This window comes from Camelina sativa, chromosome 13, assembly GCF_000633955.1.
Source record: "Camelina sativa cultivar DH55 chromosome 13, Cs, whole genome shotgun sequence".
Classification (NCBI taxonomy): domain Eukaryota; kingdom Viridiplantae; phylum Streptophyta; class Magnoliopsida; order Brassicales; family Brassicaceae; genus Camelina; species Camelina sativa.
In genome coordinates, this window is record NC_025697.1 from 382,895 (window position 1) to 400,707 (window position 17,813).

General features: G+C 34.0%; 4 protein-coding genes and 1 long non-coding RNA gene across 7 annotated transcripts in view; 4 read left to right on the plus strand and 1 right to left on the minus strand.

The window, feature by feature from the left end:
• Positions 1 to 718, plus strand: part of LOC104734194 (pentatricopeptide repeat-containing protein At5g01110-like) — a 3,353-nt gene extending 2,635 nt beyond the window's left edge. The window contains exon 2 of the mRNA XM_010453721.2: positions 182 to 718. Coding sequence (XP_010452023.1) covers positions 182 to 414 — 233 coding nt within the window. The 3' untranslated portion in view covers positions 415 to 718. The remainder of the gene's footprint in view (positions 1 to 181) is intronic.
• Positions 4,752 to 8,561, plus strand: LOC104734195 (uncharacterized protein At1g04910). Of its 3 annotated transcripts, none has more exons than XM_010453723.1 (9): positions 4,752 to 5,505; positions 5,995 to 6,064; positions 6,166 to 6,236; positions 6,321 to 6,409; positions 6,498 to 6,630; positions 6,715 to 6,947; positions 7,039 to 7,309; positions 7,813 to 8,018; positions 8,095 to 8,561. In XM_010453723.1, the coding sequence occupies exons 1-9, from the start codon at positions 4,963 to 4,965 to the stop codon at positions 8,348 to 8,350; spliced, it is 1,872 nt and encodes a 623-aa protein (XP_010452025.1). In that variant the 5' UTR covers positions 4,752 to 4,962; the 3' UTR covers positions 8,351 to 8,561. The 3 variants fall into 3 exon arrangements, with proteins under 3 accessions (XP_010452025.1, XP_010452024.1, XP_010452026.1); XM_010453722.1 differs by lacking the exon at positions 7,813 to 8,018 and adding an exon at positions 7,592 to 7,764 and having other exon boundaries at positions 4,753 to 5,505; positions 7,039 to 7,515; positions 8,268 to 8,561; XM_010453724.2 differs by lacking the exon at positions 7,813 to 8,018 and having other exon boundaries at positions 4,963 to 5,505; positions 7,039 to 7,515.
• LOC104734197 (L-type lectin-domain containing receptor kinase IV.2-like) lies at positions 8,882 to 10,436 on the minus strand. The gene has a single exon (XM_010453725.1). The coding sequence runs from the start codon at positions 10,156 to 10,158 to the stop codon at positions 9,094 to 9,096; it is 1,065 nt and encodes a 354-aa protein (XP_010452027.1). The 5' UTR covers positions 10,159 to 10,436; the 3' UTR covers positions 8,882 to 9,093.
• LOC109128493 lies at positions 13,570 to 14,531 on the plus strand. Its single transcript, XR_002034922.1, has 2 exons — positions 13,570 to 13,726; positions 14,201 to 14,531. It is a non-coding gene; the product is annotated as an uncharacterized LOC109128493 (long non-coding RNA).
• LOC104734198 lies at positions 15,739 to 16,665 on the plus strand. The gene is made up of 3 exons (XM_019234428.1): positions 15,739 to 15,760; positions 15,840 to 16,223; positions 16,424 to 16,665. Exons 1-3 carry the CDS (start codon positions 15,739 to 15,741, stop codon positions 16,576 to 16,578), a joined length of 561 nt encoding a protein of 186 aa, XP_019089973.1. The 3' UTR covers positions 16,579 to 16,665.

A 17,813-nucleotide genomic window follows, 5' to 3' on the forward strand; every position in this document is an offset into this window, starting at 1 on the left:
GGATATTGCCGCTCTGGTAATGCCTCAGATGGAGAAAGCTTTTTGGAGAAGATGATCTCAGAAGGATTTGTGCCGGATTGCATCAGTTACAACACACTGATATACGGTTTTGTCAAAGAAGAAAACATGAGCAAAGCTTTTGGTTTGGTGAAGAAGATGGAGGAGAAGCAAGGAGGATTAGTAGTGCCTGATGTCTTTACATACAATTCGATCTTACATGGGTTTTGTAGACAAAATCAAATGAAAGAAGCAGAGGTTGTGCTGCGGAAGATGATCGAAAGAGGTGTAGAACCTGATAGGTCAACGTATACTTCTCTGATCAATGGATTTGTTTCTCAAGATAACTTAACAGAGGCATTTAGGTTTCACGATGAGATGTTGCAGAGAGGATTCTCCCCTGATGATCAATTCTGAATCTTGCTGAGTTCTGTGGCGATTACTCTACGTACTTATATTGAGTTGACATCGATGCGTTTTGGTCAAAGGACCAGAGGTAGTAGTGAGTGTTACTGCAGAAGCACAAGGAAATTGATTTTCTTGAATAGCAAAATGGTCCCCGTACTTTATAACATTTCATATTAGACCTCAGTTTCTTGTAATCCATCATTTTAGTCATTCATAGCATTCCTTTTTTTTTTGGGAATTCCCAAATTTTGTTTTACGTACTTAGTCAAATATTTTTTTGTATCAATACGTAAGTAAATATATGAAAGTTAAAACTTTGGTGTCATGGTTGTTTGTTTAAACTCTTAATCATTCTCGTAGTACAACAATATATGTACCAAGGAAGAATCAAGAATGGTTGTAATCAAATTGAAAAGTAGAACTAACAAAAAATGTGCTTCGGCTAAAACGACATGTCGGCGGTGTCGGTGGGGACGGTCCTGACGGAGAACAAGAATAACACTCCGTACGCGTTAGTTCTTTATCTAGCAGACGTGAGTTGTATTGTATAGATAGCAGACAAAAATATATTCTACTTCTCAATCATATTTAAGAATAAAAGAATAATTTTAGAAATACTTTTGAAATTTCGTCTACTTTGAAAAGTCAGATTCATTGAAGGACTTTAAAACATTCAAATGTATATGAGAATTGTTAATTATTATTACATACTGTATGTAGCTTTATCCGACATCCGTATATGAGTTCATTTAGATACATTTTTTAAATAAAATTAGCTATATCAACAATTATAAATCAATTACTGTGCATATCCTTGTGATATACGAAAATTTGATACGAATTAAGAATCGGAATTATGACATATATAGAATTTGCCAACCCTAACAACAACCATCCCAACTACGAACCTTAGTTTTCAGGTGTAGGTGAGAGACATTGACTTCCCCAAATATATAAAAGTGGAGAGACTTGAGACTTCCACCTAAATGGCGCGTGGCCACCCACTCGCAACCTCTTTCTATGATTCGCTAATATAAAATAAAATATATTAAACACGTTTTGACATTTACATACATATAACTCACATATGTGTTTGTGTTTGTCTCGATATAATTTTGCGTCTAGCGAATGAGTCAGTCAATTTTGAGTCTCATCATTAAGTCCAATTTTTAAAAGCGTGTTATGATATCGACTAAAAGTCCAATGGTAGTGGTGAGTCTGGTCTGGTCCCTTTTGAGTTTTTGACGTCACCGGAGTTAGAACGCCACTTCCTCTTCTGTTCTTTTAAATATTAAAAAAAATTATATATCATTTCTTTCGGAGAATCGGTTTATGAGACAAGAGAATGATATGGTCTTTGAGAACGTGGGTCGCGGTTCGGAGTTTTATGGTCTTGAGACCACCAGAAAATAATGTTGGACTGTGGATTAATCTTCCACTAAACTTTAATTAATGATAGGTAATTTGTTTGGTTGGCTTTTAATTGTTTTAAAGTCCATCATCTTAGGTACGTTACCATCTTAGTTCAAATGCTACATTACCGGTTGATGGATATTATTAATGTTTATTAGTTTCTTATACATAACGTTTTCCTACGATGAGCTTTAGAAGTTAAATTACATCAAAACGTCTTTTTATATTTAGGATATTCATGAGAATACACGTCAAGGATTTTAGCCACATTGTATAATTATTTTCATAATTCACGTCAAATTTAAGCTGGGGCTCGTGTTAGTATATGAAACATATACGCAACAGCTATTTAAGTTTTGTGGTGATCAGAAAAAAAAAGATGTGTCTATTTTACAAAGTACATGAAGATGACTAGTTGATTTCCATCACTTGAGTTCGAAATTCTATATATATATATATATATATATATCAGTTATTTTCTAATATAGGTCTAAACTTTTAGACACAAAACGCATCTGAGCTAGCCATGATTTATACCGTTTAGCAAATTAGCAATAGAATTATAATTCGAACTGAGAAGTAAAATAAGTAATCAAAAACTGTGATACTACTACTATCTCAATAAGTAATCCCATATTGATACTACTACTATCTCAATAAGTAATCCCATATTGATACTACTACAGTACTACTATCTCAAAAGGTTCAACTGATCATAATAATTATTTTTTATGTAACTTGATGGAACTCCAACGGTTACAAAAGTAAGTGGGTTGTATATATTTTTAATTAAACGTATAATAAACAAGTCAGTCTTCTACAGACGTGTCTATTTGTTATTGAGAATCTTGGAATTGCCACGTCCCCTGTTTAGTTCGCACATAGTTGGAGGGTATAACAAATATACAGTTCTTATGATCTCTTGTAAAAAAAAAGCTCTATGAAAAACGGAATAAATCGTATACTAGTCCATTTAGTTTTTGTATAGTAGTATTTGAATGTTATTCGGTATGGGCATCATATGAAATTAAATTATGAATCAAAGATCTAATAAGAGAAAAGGGACGTAGGAAGAGGACAAAGCAATTTGGGAAATCGAGGAACGTTCGAATTTATCCTAAAGGCCTTTTCGCTTTTAATACTCAGAACTTACATAAAGGCCATCATTGTACCTTATATTGTTTTCACATGTATATTTGCCATAATCTTCTTTCTTCATCTTTTTAATTTTCTGCACCATTTCAAGGGTTTTTTTTATTTTTTTATTTATTTTTTTTTTCAAGCGATTTTCCTTCAAGGGAATAAATATGACAACGTTCATTTTTTCTTATAAGACAAACGGATTATGATTTATTAATGTCACTATATAATATGGAACCGTATGATCTGTATACGAAAAGAAACATTAACTGTTTAATTATTAGCTACACGTAACCTAATCTCTCTAGCGTATTAGTTTTTCTACTATGTTCTTAGAAAGGAAAAGATAAATGCGTGATAAGTAGTGTGACGGGCTAACTTAACTAATTGTTGAATAAAGTAACAAAACTAACTAGCTAGTAAAGCTACTGATCTTATTTAAACTGGTCCTTTTTCTAGAATTCTGACATTAAGAAATAAGGATAATTTACTGCATCATAAACACACTTGCTATTTTAATGTATAGTTTTATTAATGGAATTGGTCAGTCTCTACGTAAGCTACTCTAGTGAGTCACAGTATTGGTTAATAAAACACTTCAACCTAAAAAAAGATCGTTGACATAAATATTTCACAATCTGATGAATTTAAAATCCATACTTAATTTGGAAGGCCTTTGAACACTCCAATTTAACCCGTTTATGGATATATAAACTGAGTGCTGTTTAGATTTACACATTAAACAGTAAAAATACATTACAACTACTATTCGTTTCTGTTTTATACAGAGTACAAAATTTTCAGTAGGTTTAGTATATCTAAATACGGTTTACTGAATCCAACAGAAGAAGAAGTACGGTTTACTGAATCCAACAGAAGAAGAAGAGTAGTTATGAATGGAAATAATAGTAAGATTCTTTTGTTTTTATGGTACGGTGGTTTACTTGTATAGTTATATACAAAATATTAATATAATGATCTTATCTAGGTTATCGCAATAATTATCTTTAACTAAATCTAGATATCTATCAAATAAAGAGATTTCACTTATAATGAAAACTGTTTGTTATATTGTACAAAACAAACTATATTTATATTTAGCCGACGTGCAAACAATTGACTTATGCATATTTAATTAAAAAATAAAACGAAATCTAAAACAGTAAGAAATCTCAAATTTAATAATCAACAAATCACAAGTATGCAAATTTATTGCTATCTAAATTCTACGTGTCTAGTTTGGCAAATACAACGAATATTATTATTAACCAATCCAATATCATTAAAATATAGATGATATTAAATAAATATCTGTAATTATCATTTACATCTCGAGACGTTATCAACCAAAACAAATAAATACACTATTTTGATACTTTTAGAAAAAACATTTTTCAAGTAGATAAAAATTATTTACTTATTTAGAGATGTTTTTTTTTTCATCAAAAGAAATTTATTCAGAATAAAATTTGTCAAAATATAAAGGTTCCATTAACAATAAATGAGCTACCTCATTGAGAGATGTAACCGTAATATACAACTAGAAAAAAGAAAAAAAGAATCGACAAATAAATTGTGAAGGTTTTTTCTAGGAACTTTAGTAGCAAGTTTCGTAGTTGTATAAGGACAGTTTTACATATGAATTATAGAAAACTCCAAATAACAAAGAAGCATAAAAAGACTTTTATATTCGACAAACAAAAATAAAACGACTTTTGTATTAGACAAAATTAAAACGACTTTTTAGCTTTAGAGCTCATATATATATATTCGACCCAAAATATATTTGGAGAAGCAAAGAGAGAGAGGAAAAAAAAAAAAAAAAACGAGAGAGATTGTTTTTGTCTGCTCGGCCTGAGATCACGCTAAGTTATATTTAAGGGTGAGAGAGAGAGAGACGAAGAAACAATAGAGAGAGAGAGATTACATCATTTGATTCCTAAATATCATTTTTTTTTTTCATTCATTGTTAAAAAATTCCCCTGTTTTTTTCCCGGTGGCCACATGTCAGTCGGCGTTCCGGTGAACCCTTCGAGCAGCAGCCAATTACCGGCGGCGCCAACAACAACAACAACAAGACGGCGCGTAGCTGATTCACAAGAAGATCATTGCACCGTCGGAGTAGGAGGAAACGCAGTCGTTTACATCCCAGAAGAGGAAGAAACCGCCACAAGCTGCGGCGGAGGAGGATCGTTGTCGTCGTCGTGTTGTCCAAGTGGTTCCCACCACAATTACGTCGTCGGGTTCTTGTCTCTCCGTAAATTCAGGCTCGTGTGGATGCTTATGGTTGAGAACAAATCTCAATGGACGGCTGGGATTGGTCGTAACATGAGATCGGCGACAAATCTTGGCCGTTTGATTCTAATTCTATTGTCCATCCTTGTATTCACTTTCTTCCTCATCGTTGCTATCTCCGGACGACGGCAAAGACACGTGGACAAACATGAGTTCATCGTTTCTATACATCCCAGACCAACGATTGAGAAGATCATTAGAGAAGAAGAATCATCCAGTTCTTTCCAAGTCCTCCTTCCAAAAACAAGATCGGTAAGTTCATATTTCATCAAACAGAGTCAAGAAAATAAAGTTTTTATTTCCGCGTTTTTTTTGTTTTCCCGGAAAAAACAAAAAAAAAAAACAGAACCCATGTTTACGATTCTGTTCGTGTCGACAAAAATTCGGAGGTGAATCTAAATTAAAAGAATATATATATTTTCTTTATTTATCAGTGGATTAGTTTTTCGTAGAAGGATTTTTCTAAAGTTCGTTAAAGAATTTTTTAAAATAATATATTTTTAACAAAATACGAAGTCATCGTGGGTCTGCTCCATTCGTCATTGAATTTTCTAGCAGTTGACTTGGTTTATTTTTAGTTGTTGTTTTAATAAACTAATCCAATACTACTACTTTTACACTAGCTAAATCAACTTTAGCTTTTAAAGATTAACTAGTGTACGTTGGCCCATTGGGCTTATTCATCATTAATCATGTGTCTCGTTTCATTTTGTGAACTAATTTTGCTTTGTTCCCCAATAGATCCCAGAGATTTGGAATCAACCAGAGACTGGGAACTATCAGAAATGCATGGCTCGTCCTAAGAACCAAAGTAAGTTTCCTCAATTCTTCTCTTCAATTCCCGGGGATAAAAGAAAACAAGAGAAACTTTAGACCTAATAATCGGGTTTTTTTTTTTTTTTTTTGGTTTAGAACCAATCAAGAAAACTAATGGGTACCTTCTTGTTCACGCCAATGGGGGTTTGAATCAGATGAGAACTGGTGTAAGTTTCTCTTTCTTTTTCTGCTTTATGTTTCCAGCTTACGATTAGATTTTCTCGTATCCTCAATTTATTTCTTCTTTACAGATATGTGATATGGTCGCTATAGCTAAAATCATGAACGCAACTCTTGTTCTTCCGTTTCTTGACCATTCATCTTTCTGGAGTGATCCTAGGTAAACCACCATCATCAATTCATCATCATATCATCAGTTCAACATCATATCATAAACTAATCAAGCTCTGTATCCATCCTCTTCTCAGCACGTTTAAGGACATTTTTGACTGGAAACATTTCATCAAAGCACTAGCAGAAGATGTCCAAATTGTCGAGTATTTACCTCCAGAATTTGCTTCCATTAAGCCTCTTGAAAAGAATCCTGTGTCCTGGTCCAAGGTAAACCTTTGTCAACTTCTCTGTTTTCTCTTTAGGTTATTAAGCAATTTTAACTAACTCTGTAATGGTTTTTATTGCTGGTAGTCGAGTTATTACAGAAACTCAATCGCCAAGTTACTGAAGAAGCATAAGGTGATTGTATTCAATCACACTGATTCTCGGCTAGCGAACAACAGTCCACCTCCTTCGATCCAGCGGCTTAGATGTCACGCAAACTATGAAGCTCTTCGTTACTCTGAAGAAATAGAGAATCTAAGCAATGTTCTCTCTTCAAGACTTAGAGAAAACAACGAACCCTACCTTGCTCTTCACTTGCGGTAAGAGTTACCACTATTACTCCCTCTCTCTCTTTCTAATGAATGAAGCTGAGAATCATCTATTAATCGAGTTTTGCCTTTTGCCTTATAGGTATGAGAAAGACATGTTGGCATTTACCGGATGCAACCACAGTCTATCCCATGAAGAATCGGTTGATCTTGAGAAGATGAGGTATAGTATTCCGCACTGGAAAGAAAAAGTAATCAATGGTACAGAACGGCGTCTTGAAGGTAATTGCCCTATGACGCCGCGTGAAGCTGCTGTGTTCCTCAAGGCAATGGGGTTTCCTTCGACAACGAAGATCTACATTGTCGCAGGAAAGATCTACGGCCAGAAGAGTATGACTGCATTCCACGAAGAGTTCCCAAACGTTTTCTTTCACTCTACATTGGCCACCGAGGAAGAGCTTTCGACTATTAAACCTTACCAGAACAGATTAGCTGCTCTTGATTACAATTTAGCACTCGAAAGCGATGTTTTTGCTTATACTTATGATGGAAACATGGCGAAAGCGGTTCAGGGTCACCGGAGATTCGAAGGGTTTAGAAAAACGATCAATCCCGATAGGTACTTTATATCTTTCTTGTGTGAAAAGAAACCCTTTTCTGTACTTAAGACTGACACTTTAGGTTGGGTTTTTCAGGAAAAGGTTTGTGAGATTGATTGATAGGCTCGATGCGGGACTTATATCTTGGAAAGATTTCTCGTCGAAGGTTAAGAAACTACATCAGAATAGAGTAGGAGCACCGTATCTTAGGCGGCCAGGAAAGGCAGGCCCAAAGTTGGAGGAGAATTTCTATGCTAACCCTCTTCCAGGTTGCTTGTGCGNACGGCCAGAAGAGTATGACTGCATTCCACGAAGAGTTCCCAAACGTTTTCTTTCACTCTACATTGGCCACCGAGGAAGAGCTTTCGACTATTAAACCTTACCAGAACAGATTAGCTGCTCTTGATTACAATTTAGCACTCGAAAGCGATGTTTTTGCTTATACTTATGATGGAAACATGGCGAAAGCGGTTCAGGGTCACCGGAGATTCGAAGAGTTTAGAAAAACGATCAATCCCGATAGGTACGGTATATCTAACTTGCGTGAAAAGAAACCCTTTTCCGTACTTAAGACTGACATTTTAGGGTGGGTTTTTCAGGCACAGGTTCGTGAGATTGATTGATAGGCTCGATGCGGGACTTATATCGTGGAAAGATTTCTCGTCGAAGGTTAAGAAACTGCATCAGAATAGAGTAGGAGCACCGTATCTTAGGCGGCCAGGAAAGGCAGGCCCAAAGTTGGAGGAGAATTTCTATGCTAACCCTCTTCCAGGTTGCTTGTGCGATACGTCTGAGGAGCAAACCGGCCTTAACCGGTTTGAAAGACCAAGTATACGAGCACAATCTCTGAGATAAAAGGGTAGAACGATTTTTATTCATTGCATTATACGCACATGCACAACGGGAACACACAAGTTTTGATTTTTCTTTTCTGTTCAATTGTAGATTAGGGTTTTTTTATTTAAGTATTCTAACTGTAGTAGGAAATTAGAGAGAAATATAAGCAAGATTTGTAAACTCAGCTACCAAATACGAATCATTGCTTATACAAACATGAGTACATTCATTTTAACCCACTTAATTAGAAGCAATGACTTCGAAAAATTAAATTCGAAATCTGCTTACAGCAATGATGAATCTCTAGATTGAGAGGAAGGGGACCACGGGAGACACTACACATTCCACTGTTACTCTCCTCTCACTTTCTTATCGGTCAAGACAGAGAAAAGACACAGAGAAAGATGTCTGAAAGTGGCAACTGATTATAAATGCATTTTGTAGAATTCACGAGAATCCCTTTGCTTTCTTTTTTGGAACAAACTCTCTCCTACTTCAATACCTTCACGTCTCCTTTTGTGTCCTCAAATGAGTAAGAAAACAAAGAAGAAGAAGAAGACAATTTAACATTAATCAAGATTTTTTAATTAATACATATATTGTAAGATTCTAACATGTGAAAACTTATCTCACCAATTCTGCAACTAACAAAAAAAACAAACAGAAGAAGATGGAGAAGGACACCAGAATTTACATTACAAACAACAAAGACAAAAACAACATTCTAAAAAAAGACCACCAAACTCTTTATCATACTGATACTACTTCTTCCCTTCTTCTTCAGCAGCATCTGTTTTCATCACAACGATATCAGATTTTTCATTAGCACATTCCTCAGGAACTATCGCCATTGACTGCCTATTACCGCATATCGTCCAAAGGTATAACGCTAACATCGCTCCTAAAGTTCCACAAACCGCACCTAAAACCAATGCACCAAGCATTCTCCATATACATCTGCTTTTACCCTTAACTTCCACCGTCTTCTCCCCCTCCTTAACAGTCTTGGAAACTTCATCTGGATCAAGCGGCTGTGAGTGAATCCTCATCGAAGGATGTCTCAGTTTAAAGCTCCATGAATGGAGATAATGTGGCCTAGAAGAGTTCCCGTTTGCAGAGGTTAAACCAACCACGAACTTCCCATCTCTCCATATCTTAGCCAAGTCTACTGAGTAAGAGACAAATGGATCGATCGGCTTCAAGGCAGTAGATAGACTCACACGAACCTCTATTCTCTTTGAACTCGCCTCATAATCAATCCAACAATTCAATTTCTTCTCTCCATTGAATTGGTCACCTAAAGATGATAACTTTCTAATTTTACCAGATTCAGGTTTACCAACTAAGATCCCTACACGATTCCCTTTCTTGGAGATACCAAACGCAACAGCAACAACCTTGTGTTGCAATAAGAACCCTAGACCAGATGAACTACTGTTATTACCCTTTCTACCAAACGACCTAAGATCCAAACCAGTTGGAACCATTACGAAAGCCAGGACAGCACCAATCTCATTAGCCATCAAAAACGAGAAACTAGTCGAGAATGATCCGGAAAAGTTTCTCTCTTTACCTTGAAACAGTCTGATGGGTTGCTTGTAAACGACTCGCCCTTCACTTCGACTCACTGAGTCAGTCAATTGAATCGATGGACCGCCATCAACAAGCTTCGAATCTCCAAACAGAGCAACGTTCTCGTCGAAGCTTGGAGATTTCACAAACCCATTAAACAAAAACGAGGGATTTGCATCTGCAGCAGCCATTGTTTGGTAAATCTCGAAGCAGCATAAAACGAACAGAAAACCTAGGGTTTTGAGCACCGCCATAGCTGAAATTGGGATTGAGCTTCAAGAAATCAAAGTGAAGGAGCTCTCTGTGTTTCTTCTTCTTCTTCTTCTTTCTAGATGGAATATTTAGGATTCTTGAATGAGTTCCAGTTTTCAAGAATTTAGGGTTTTTATTTTTAATTGAAGTGTGTGGATTTTGGTTGAAGAGGAGGAGAAGGGAATTAAATAAGAATTAAAGTCATCTTCTTTGGAGGAACCTTGATTCGCTCTCAAACACACTCTCAGTGGTTTGCTGAGTAAGGTAAAAAACTAAAAAAAATAAAAACTCAATTAATGCGATCTCTGTTCTTATACCCACTTCTTTTATCTTCTCTCTTTCGTAGCCCCCATGTTCTAGATTGTGACATTTTAGCCCCACTCTCTCTATTTTAAAAAAAAAACTAAAATCTAATCAATAGGTGTAAAGACAATTGTTAAATCAAAACATCGTATTCGAGAATTATGATGTTACAATAAGATTAGGTCATAACCTTTTTTATTTTGGATAGTGCAAAAGAAATCAGATTTATTGTCCATTGAAAAAAGGAAATAGAAAAAATGTGGGGTTTAAGATAATTAAGGTGAAATTGTTGGCGGAAAGAAGAAGATGGAATCTAAAAAAGGATCTCGTATCCTCTCTTATTATTTTAGTGGGTTAATTAGTGGACAACCATTGATTATGTTTATGTTACCGAATTTATTTATTTCAAAATGCTTTATAAGTTCAAAATTAAGAATGACAACCATTGATTATGTTTATGTTACCGAATTTATTTATTTCAAAATGCTTTATAAGTTCAAAATTAAGAATGACAACCATTGATTATGTTTATGTTACCGAATTTATTTATTTCAAAATGCTTTATAGGTTCAAAATTAAGAATTTAAAGAACAAAAAAGATAAAATGAAATGCCCATAAATATAACAACATGCTAGTGGCTTTGTCCGTCGTTGAGTTCAAAATGCTCGCATAGGCAAAGTTTCGGTATTTTTTTTTCATTTAATGCGAAATGGTACAATGATTAAAACCATAGTATAAAAAGAACTCGTTATCAAATATGCTGCATAGGACGAATCTATATAACCAGTAAACCACAGTTAGTGGAACCTCTCTTGCAAGGTTGAAAGAGAGCGACTTCAACTCTAAAAGAACCTTCTCCTTTGGCAGCATCTTGTTTATCTTATTTTACAGTGTCTTTTTTTTTTTTTTAAAGTTTCTTTACATTCTCTGCTCAGAAACAATTCTAGATTTTTCCAACTACTGTATATGTTATTCGGTGTCTTAATGCTAAAATATTAGTAATTATTGAAAACTATGGTTTATTTTAAACTATATATCCACATATTGTCACATGCAGCCTAATAATTAAATAAGTACAATAATATGTGAGTGGAGGAGGAAGGAAATCAATGTTTCATAATCACTATTAGCATCGTCACAAGAAAAAATGAAATGAATTAAATCTGTGCATCACATATTAGTTAATTCATGAAAATTAGTAATCACGACTATATGTTTATGAGTTTTAGTGACAATTCTTTCTATGGAATGCTTAAGAATTTTCAATAAAATCTACGTGCTATACTGTTATTCGTTCGTTTAACTTTTGATATATATAAAAAAAAAAAAAAAACTTTTGCGAGTTCATAATTGATGATGTTTAAGAGATGCATGAACTCCTTGCGAGTTGATTCTACTGTTGTATATAGTATTATTTTGTGGAGAGATACTCTTTTTTTTTTAAATTTACTACTATAGTCTATATAGAGCTTTTGTCAGTTTTGGTGATATTTTGCAAGTTATAGACGAGTTATTCTTCTAGTTTACGTATGCATACTGAAACGAATAACCCTCGGCATTTGGGTACCCGTTTGGGTTCGGGTATTTCGGTAAAGGAGTTCTAGACTTATTCGGATATTTTTTAGTATTCGGGTCGGATTTGGGTTCGAATCAGATTTGGGTTCAAATCGGGTTCGAATACCCGAATTCAATCCGAAATTAAGTAAACCAAACTCAATTTCATTCAATAATCAGGAATTAGTGTATTGACCATCGATGCTTCTCACTGGCCAAACACATAACACACGAGTTTGTTTTTTTTTTTCTCATATCATTCTTATACTAATTGTTTTGACTGAGAATTTGAGATGAACTAAGTTTCTTCTTCTAATTGTCCATCTTCTCAATCTCTTTCTAAATTCTATTTTTAAAAATGAAAGTTGTACATATTAATATATAAATACTAGAGGTTTTAGAATTAATCAAATATATTAAAGTGGCAAAATGGTTAGAATGCAACCTTTAAATATTTTAGGTGATTATTTTTGCACTATATTTATCTGATTTTTGGGTTAATATTGATTGGGACATAATTAAATGCGTTGTTCCGGGCAATTGGGCAAATGAATAGTCCAGTTAAATAAAATGATACCACAAGTATTAAAAAAAAAACGAGAGAGACTTAACTCAATATCATCAATACCCCTCAAGAAATAAATTGGGGGGGGGGNGGGGGGGAGCATTAATTTCAAGAGTGACAAAAGTACTCGCTGACACTTGGTGCGTTCAACTAGTAAATGGTTTTAAACCATGGACCATTAATGCTCTGTCTGACTCTTGCTGTTGTATGTCTTCCACATATTTAATCAAATCCATAATATATCTATACCGACCACGAAAATTATTACAAGTACTAGTATAAATTTTTAGTTCTCCAAAACTTTGTTAATTTAACGCATTTTTATTTTTGGGATTACTAGTATTTGGTTTTAATTCTATCAAAAATTACAAAAAACAAATGAAATAATTTAATTTGAATTTGTTTTGTAGGGTTAATTTTTTTATTTATTTTTAAGTTTGATTTCTTTCTGCTTCAATCCGATTTGTTCAGAAAAGTTTTTTTTTTTATTTTTGTTTTTGAAATTTGATTTGTTCAGAAAAGTTGCTACGGGCTTAAAATTTATGTAGATACGGGCTTTTATGAGGCCCATTATGCAACAAATTCAGGCCATCGAGTAATTAGTAATTACTGTATATTATTAATACTTTGATAGGTACATTTTTTTTATTTTAAATATGACTCTAAAAGTAAATTTGACCGTTTAGAAACAAGTTTATCTCTTCACGCGCCTGAGGTGATAATTAGACAGAGAGAAAGAGAACGCGTCTAAAATGCGCGTAAGATTACAGTTTTTAATTATAAAAAAATTTCTTATTAATCTGTCACTTAAGATTTGACAGTCGAACGTTGGATAGCAGAAGAAAAAATACGAACGTTTGAAACAATTGTTACCGTTGTGAAATACAATAACTTGATTTTTCTTTTTCTTTTTCTTTTTATAAGTGTGGATGGACCTCTATAAATATAACTCACTACTTCACTCATCTTCTCGTTCAAAGTTCACAATTCTTTTCTTAAAACGAGTAATAACTCTGTCTTTTTTTTTTTTTTTGCATTCCCTAATTCTTTTCTTCCGCTTACGTTCAAGTCAAAACCTTTTATAGTAGTTCTCACATCCTCAGAGAGAGAGACAAGCATAGTCATAGAGGCATCATCACAGTAGAAGGTACGGTTCTAGTCCGATCATTTTATTTTCTCTGTTAAACTAAATATATACTCTTCTTCAGCTTAGTTCAGAGTATAGTTTTGGAAAATTTCAAATGACCATGTTTAAAAAAATATATATATATATATGCTCGTATATATATATGGGTGGGTGATAAGTAAAATGTTCATAAGTTTTTTTTTTTTTTGAAAAATAATATGTTCATAAGTTGAGGGCTTGAATGTTGTTGTCTTCGTAATGGTTGTATGCATGTGTTGAAAATTAGTAGAAATTTCGATATAAATCTCGCCTCTGTTCTGCCCAAGGAAAAAACATATACGTTATGATAGTAGAACGATTGTTAGTTTTTTTTATTGATGAGGAACCTGTTGGGGGGTTACAATTAGATGTATTTGTTCTATCTATTTTTTTGGTTTATTTGTATAGAAAAATAGTTAAAATTGATTGCAACGGAAATTGACACATTCGTTGCAGATGGCGGTGAAACGAGAGAAGCTTGATTCGTCTGTGTAAGTCGTCGTCTATGGTTTTTATCATCCGGCTTAATTGGTGCAGGAGAGACTAAATTAAATCTCTATGTATAGATGTATGTTAGGATATAAATGAGAATGAATGACGTATGTTTGTAATAATTAGATGTAGGGGATGTATGTATAGGGTAAGGATGAGAATGAATGACGTATGTGTATAGATGATACGCATAGGGTATTTACTTTTTTACTCTTAGATGGATGTATAGGATTACTATTAGATGTATGTATAGGGTGTGGATGAATAGTAAATGATGTATGTATAGGGCTAGTAATATTTGTGTGTGTGTGTGTGTGTGTTAGATGTATGATTAGGGGCCAACGTAGCCGACAAATGCTGAAAATAGCATAACACTAAACAAGTAACAAAACTCGAACACATTCTAAAACAAAACAAACAACATGTAACCATTGTAAAACATAACGCAACACAAACATTCTAAAACTAACACAAAACACATCAAAATCAACTAAAAAGTAACAAACTCGTAGTATAAGAAGTAGTTCACGTTAGTCGAAGCACGTAAACAATTTTAGAGGAACAGCACCTTAGCAGCGCGAGATCCTCCCGCATAAAGAAAAAATTTACAAAAACGCGATAAAAAATAACCAGAAAAAAAGTTCAATATTAAAACTTAAAAAACTTACAAATAACCAAAAGCACACCAAAAAAAGGAAGCTAGAAGAAACTTGCGAAATATCGAACTTGGATATTTCTGATCTCCGATGCGAATATCGAACTTGGATATCGAACCTGAAATGAATAAAATTCGCAACGGATTGTTCTGATCTCCGATGACGTCTAATATACCTTTTCGTTAGAATTGAAAAACTTTATTCATTTCAGGTTGCTAACTTTAATATTAGATACATTACTCGAGAGGATAATATCCGTGCAGATAAACTTAAGTTATTGCATACGATTTCTGTTTTTTCCATGTAAGCTAGTCGGTATCTAATTGGCGTTCTCTTGAAGAGAGATGACTCCAATAACTTAATATACGAGGTTTGTTTGCCAAAAAAAAAAGAAGCTAAAAAACAAAAAAAAATGCTAAAATGACTGCGCCCACCAAACGAACAACATCAAAAACATTTTTAAAAATTGTTTAATCGGCATAATCGGCAAAAAACAATATACAAATAGGGATTAATTGAGAAAATGTTTGCTATATCCAAAATTATTGACCAAAAAAAGAAAAATTAATACCGTCAGATTCAGAAACATCTTAGCCAAACCATTTTCCCAGTTGGAGTAATAAAGGTTCCAAAGTCAAGTCATTACGTCGTCGTCGTCAACTATGCATAAGGACGAGGAAATTTCTTTGTTACTCTCTTAAACGAATGCTAAAGAATCTTAAATATAGAAATCAAAGTCGCAACGTTTTCGTCTTCTTAGACTATTAATAGCCAATATTTTGTAACAACCCTTCCTCACATAACTCCGACTTTGTCTTTTAACTTTCTTATTAACCAAAATCAATTATGGTTTATGTTTCAAAAGCTTGTTTACTTCTGTTTATCACTATTTGCTCCTCCACTTATTCTCACGGTAAGTAAAATTCTTAATTAATTTATTTAACGAGGTTCTAAACGAATAATATATAATTCATTAGGTTATAAATTTTTTGTTTGTTTAGCCAATGTAATATGCGAGGATTTGCCGGACGACATATACTCGTTCTCAATATCGGCCTCGGGAAAACGATGTGTACTAGAGACGGAGATGAGGCAGACCGGTGGGGTAGATTATCGGTGCCGGAGTTCTGAGGTCGACGTTGATGGTACGATGGCTAATTACATCGAGACCGATGAATGTGTCAATGCATGCGGTGTGGATAGGAGATCCCTTGGGATTTCATCGGATGCTCTTCTCGACCCTGGCTTTGCCGTCAAGCTTTGCACTCCTGAATGTCTGGAAGACTGCCCTAACATTGCTGATCTCTACTCTATTCTTGTCGCTGCCGAAGGTAATTATTATATCTGCTCTCATTCAGTTATATTATGACATAGACCGGTTTAGTGTTTACAAGTAAACCGGTAAACTAACACTTAACCAACATTAAACCGGTCTATATCACAATACACCGGTTTTTAGATTTTTTAGTTTTATATATTTGCAATATTGATGGTTACATAACATTGTGGATCGAGTGTTGAAACTTGATAGGTTCACATTTGCCTGATTTGTGTGCGGCGAGACGGAACAACCCTCACCGGTCAATGTTTGAGATCCTTAGCTCAGGAGAAGCTCTTGGTACGTTTTCAGAAGAGCTATCGGAGGCCCCTACGGATGCGCCAGCTTTTAGCCCCATTGGTATATGACATATACCTTTTATTTCAGTGTGTTATTTAAAAGTTCGTTTTCTTCTTTCTTTTTTTTTTTGTTTTTGTTGATTTGGAAATATATAAGACAACAAACTATATGATCAACCTTACACAAGAAATTGAAACGGTGAACAAAAGAATTTGTGAGGTCCTTTGTTCCATACACGAACATTGTTATAATGAAAATATTAACATGGAAAACGCACACATAAACACACAGTTGGGATCAGGATTCTTGAATCAGATTAACAATATGAAAATATTCAGAGTTTTTTAGACCTAACCTAGCTTATTGATTGTTTCAAACACCCAATTTGAGCTAGTGACTAATGTATTGTATACTATGATTATAATTGATTTAACTATAATTTTCTTACGCGAATTTTTAAATATTTACAATGCGCATACAGAATATGGTGATCAATACTCGTATACATGTTTTATATTTATAGTTTTCTTACGCACATTTTTAAAGGTGATTTTTTTTTTTTTTTGACCTCGCAGGTATCGATTTTAAAGTTGAATATCCAAACAAAAACAAAACAAAATTAATACTAGAACTAAAAACGTAAAAGAACAAAATAAAAAGCACATTAAATGGGTAAATGTGAATGGCACTAATGCTATATTCGTTGTCATTCACACCAGCATCCAACCCAGCTTAATGGAAATATGTTTTGTTTTTGAATAAGAAAAGCTAACTAACTTTTGTTTTTGTTTGTTGTTCATGCATGCTTTTGATAACATTATTGTATTTTACTGTTATTTCTGTTACTACCATTAGAAAGTTACTATTAAGCTCAATTAGAAATTTTAGACACTTAATTCTACTACTATGCTCTTAAAGTAATAGTGCTACTACTGCTGTTATGTAATTCAAAAAAATACAAGGTAAAAAACGAAAAACAGAGAGTGAAAAAGGTTATAAAAAAAATATTAAAAGTCCAAGAAATAAATAGTCAACAACCACACACTATCTTGTACAGTAATTATATATATAAAAAAGGCGTCGCTTCAAGCTCTGTATCTTCTTCACCGTATTGTATGTCTCCATCCACATTTTATCTTTCATCTTTTTCTTTTTTTTCTTCTTCTCATATCCTCGTTTCTATCAATGGTGATCAAAACACGTCGATGAAAAGACATGTTAATGGAGGTAGAGAGTTCGGGACACGTGGCGTACACGAAAAGAAGTAGTAGTAGCTAGTAATGGAGAGAGAGCATTAAATTGT

Bases quoted from the DNA above. Each gene is read 5' to 3' on its own strand.
- LOC104734197 (XM_010453725.1), bottom strand. From the start codon at position 10,158: ATGGCGGTGCTCAAAACCCTAGGTTTTCTGTTCGTTTTATGCTGCTTC.
- LOC104734195 (XM_010453723.1), top strand. From the start codon at position 4,963: ATGTCAGTCGGCGTTCCGGTGAACCCTTCGAGCAGCAGCCAATTACCG. The intron at 6,237-6,320 runs GTAAGTTTCTCT...TCTTCTTTACAG, and splicing joins TGAATCAGATGAGAACTGGT to ATATGTGATATGGTCGCTAT. The intron at 7,310-7,812 runs TTCCCAAACGTT...TTCCACGAAGAG, and splicing joins TGACTGCATTCCACGAAGAG to TTCCCAAACGTTTTCTTTCA.
- LOC104734198 (XM_019234428.1), top strand. From the start codon at position 15,739: ATGGTTTATGTTTCAAAAGCTT. The intron at 15,761-15,839 runs GTTTACTTCTGT...TTATTTAACGAG, and splicing joins GGTTTATGTTTCAAAAGCTT to GTTCTAAACGAATAATATAT. The intron at 16,224-16,423 runs GTAATTATTATA...GAAACTTGATAG, and splicing joins TATTCTTGTCGCTGCCGAAG to GTTCACATTTGCCTGATTTG.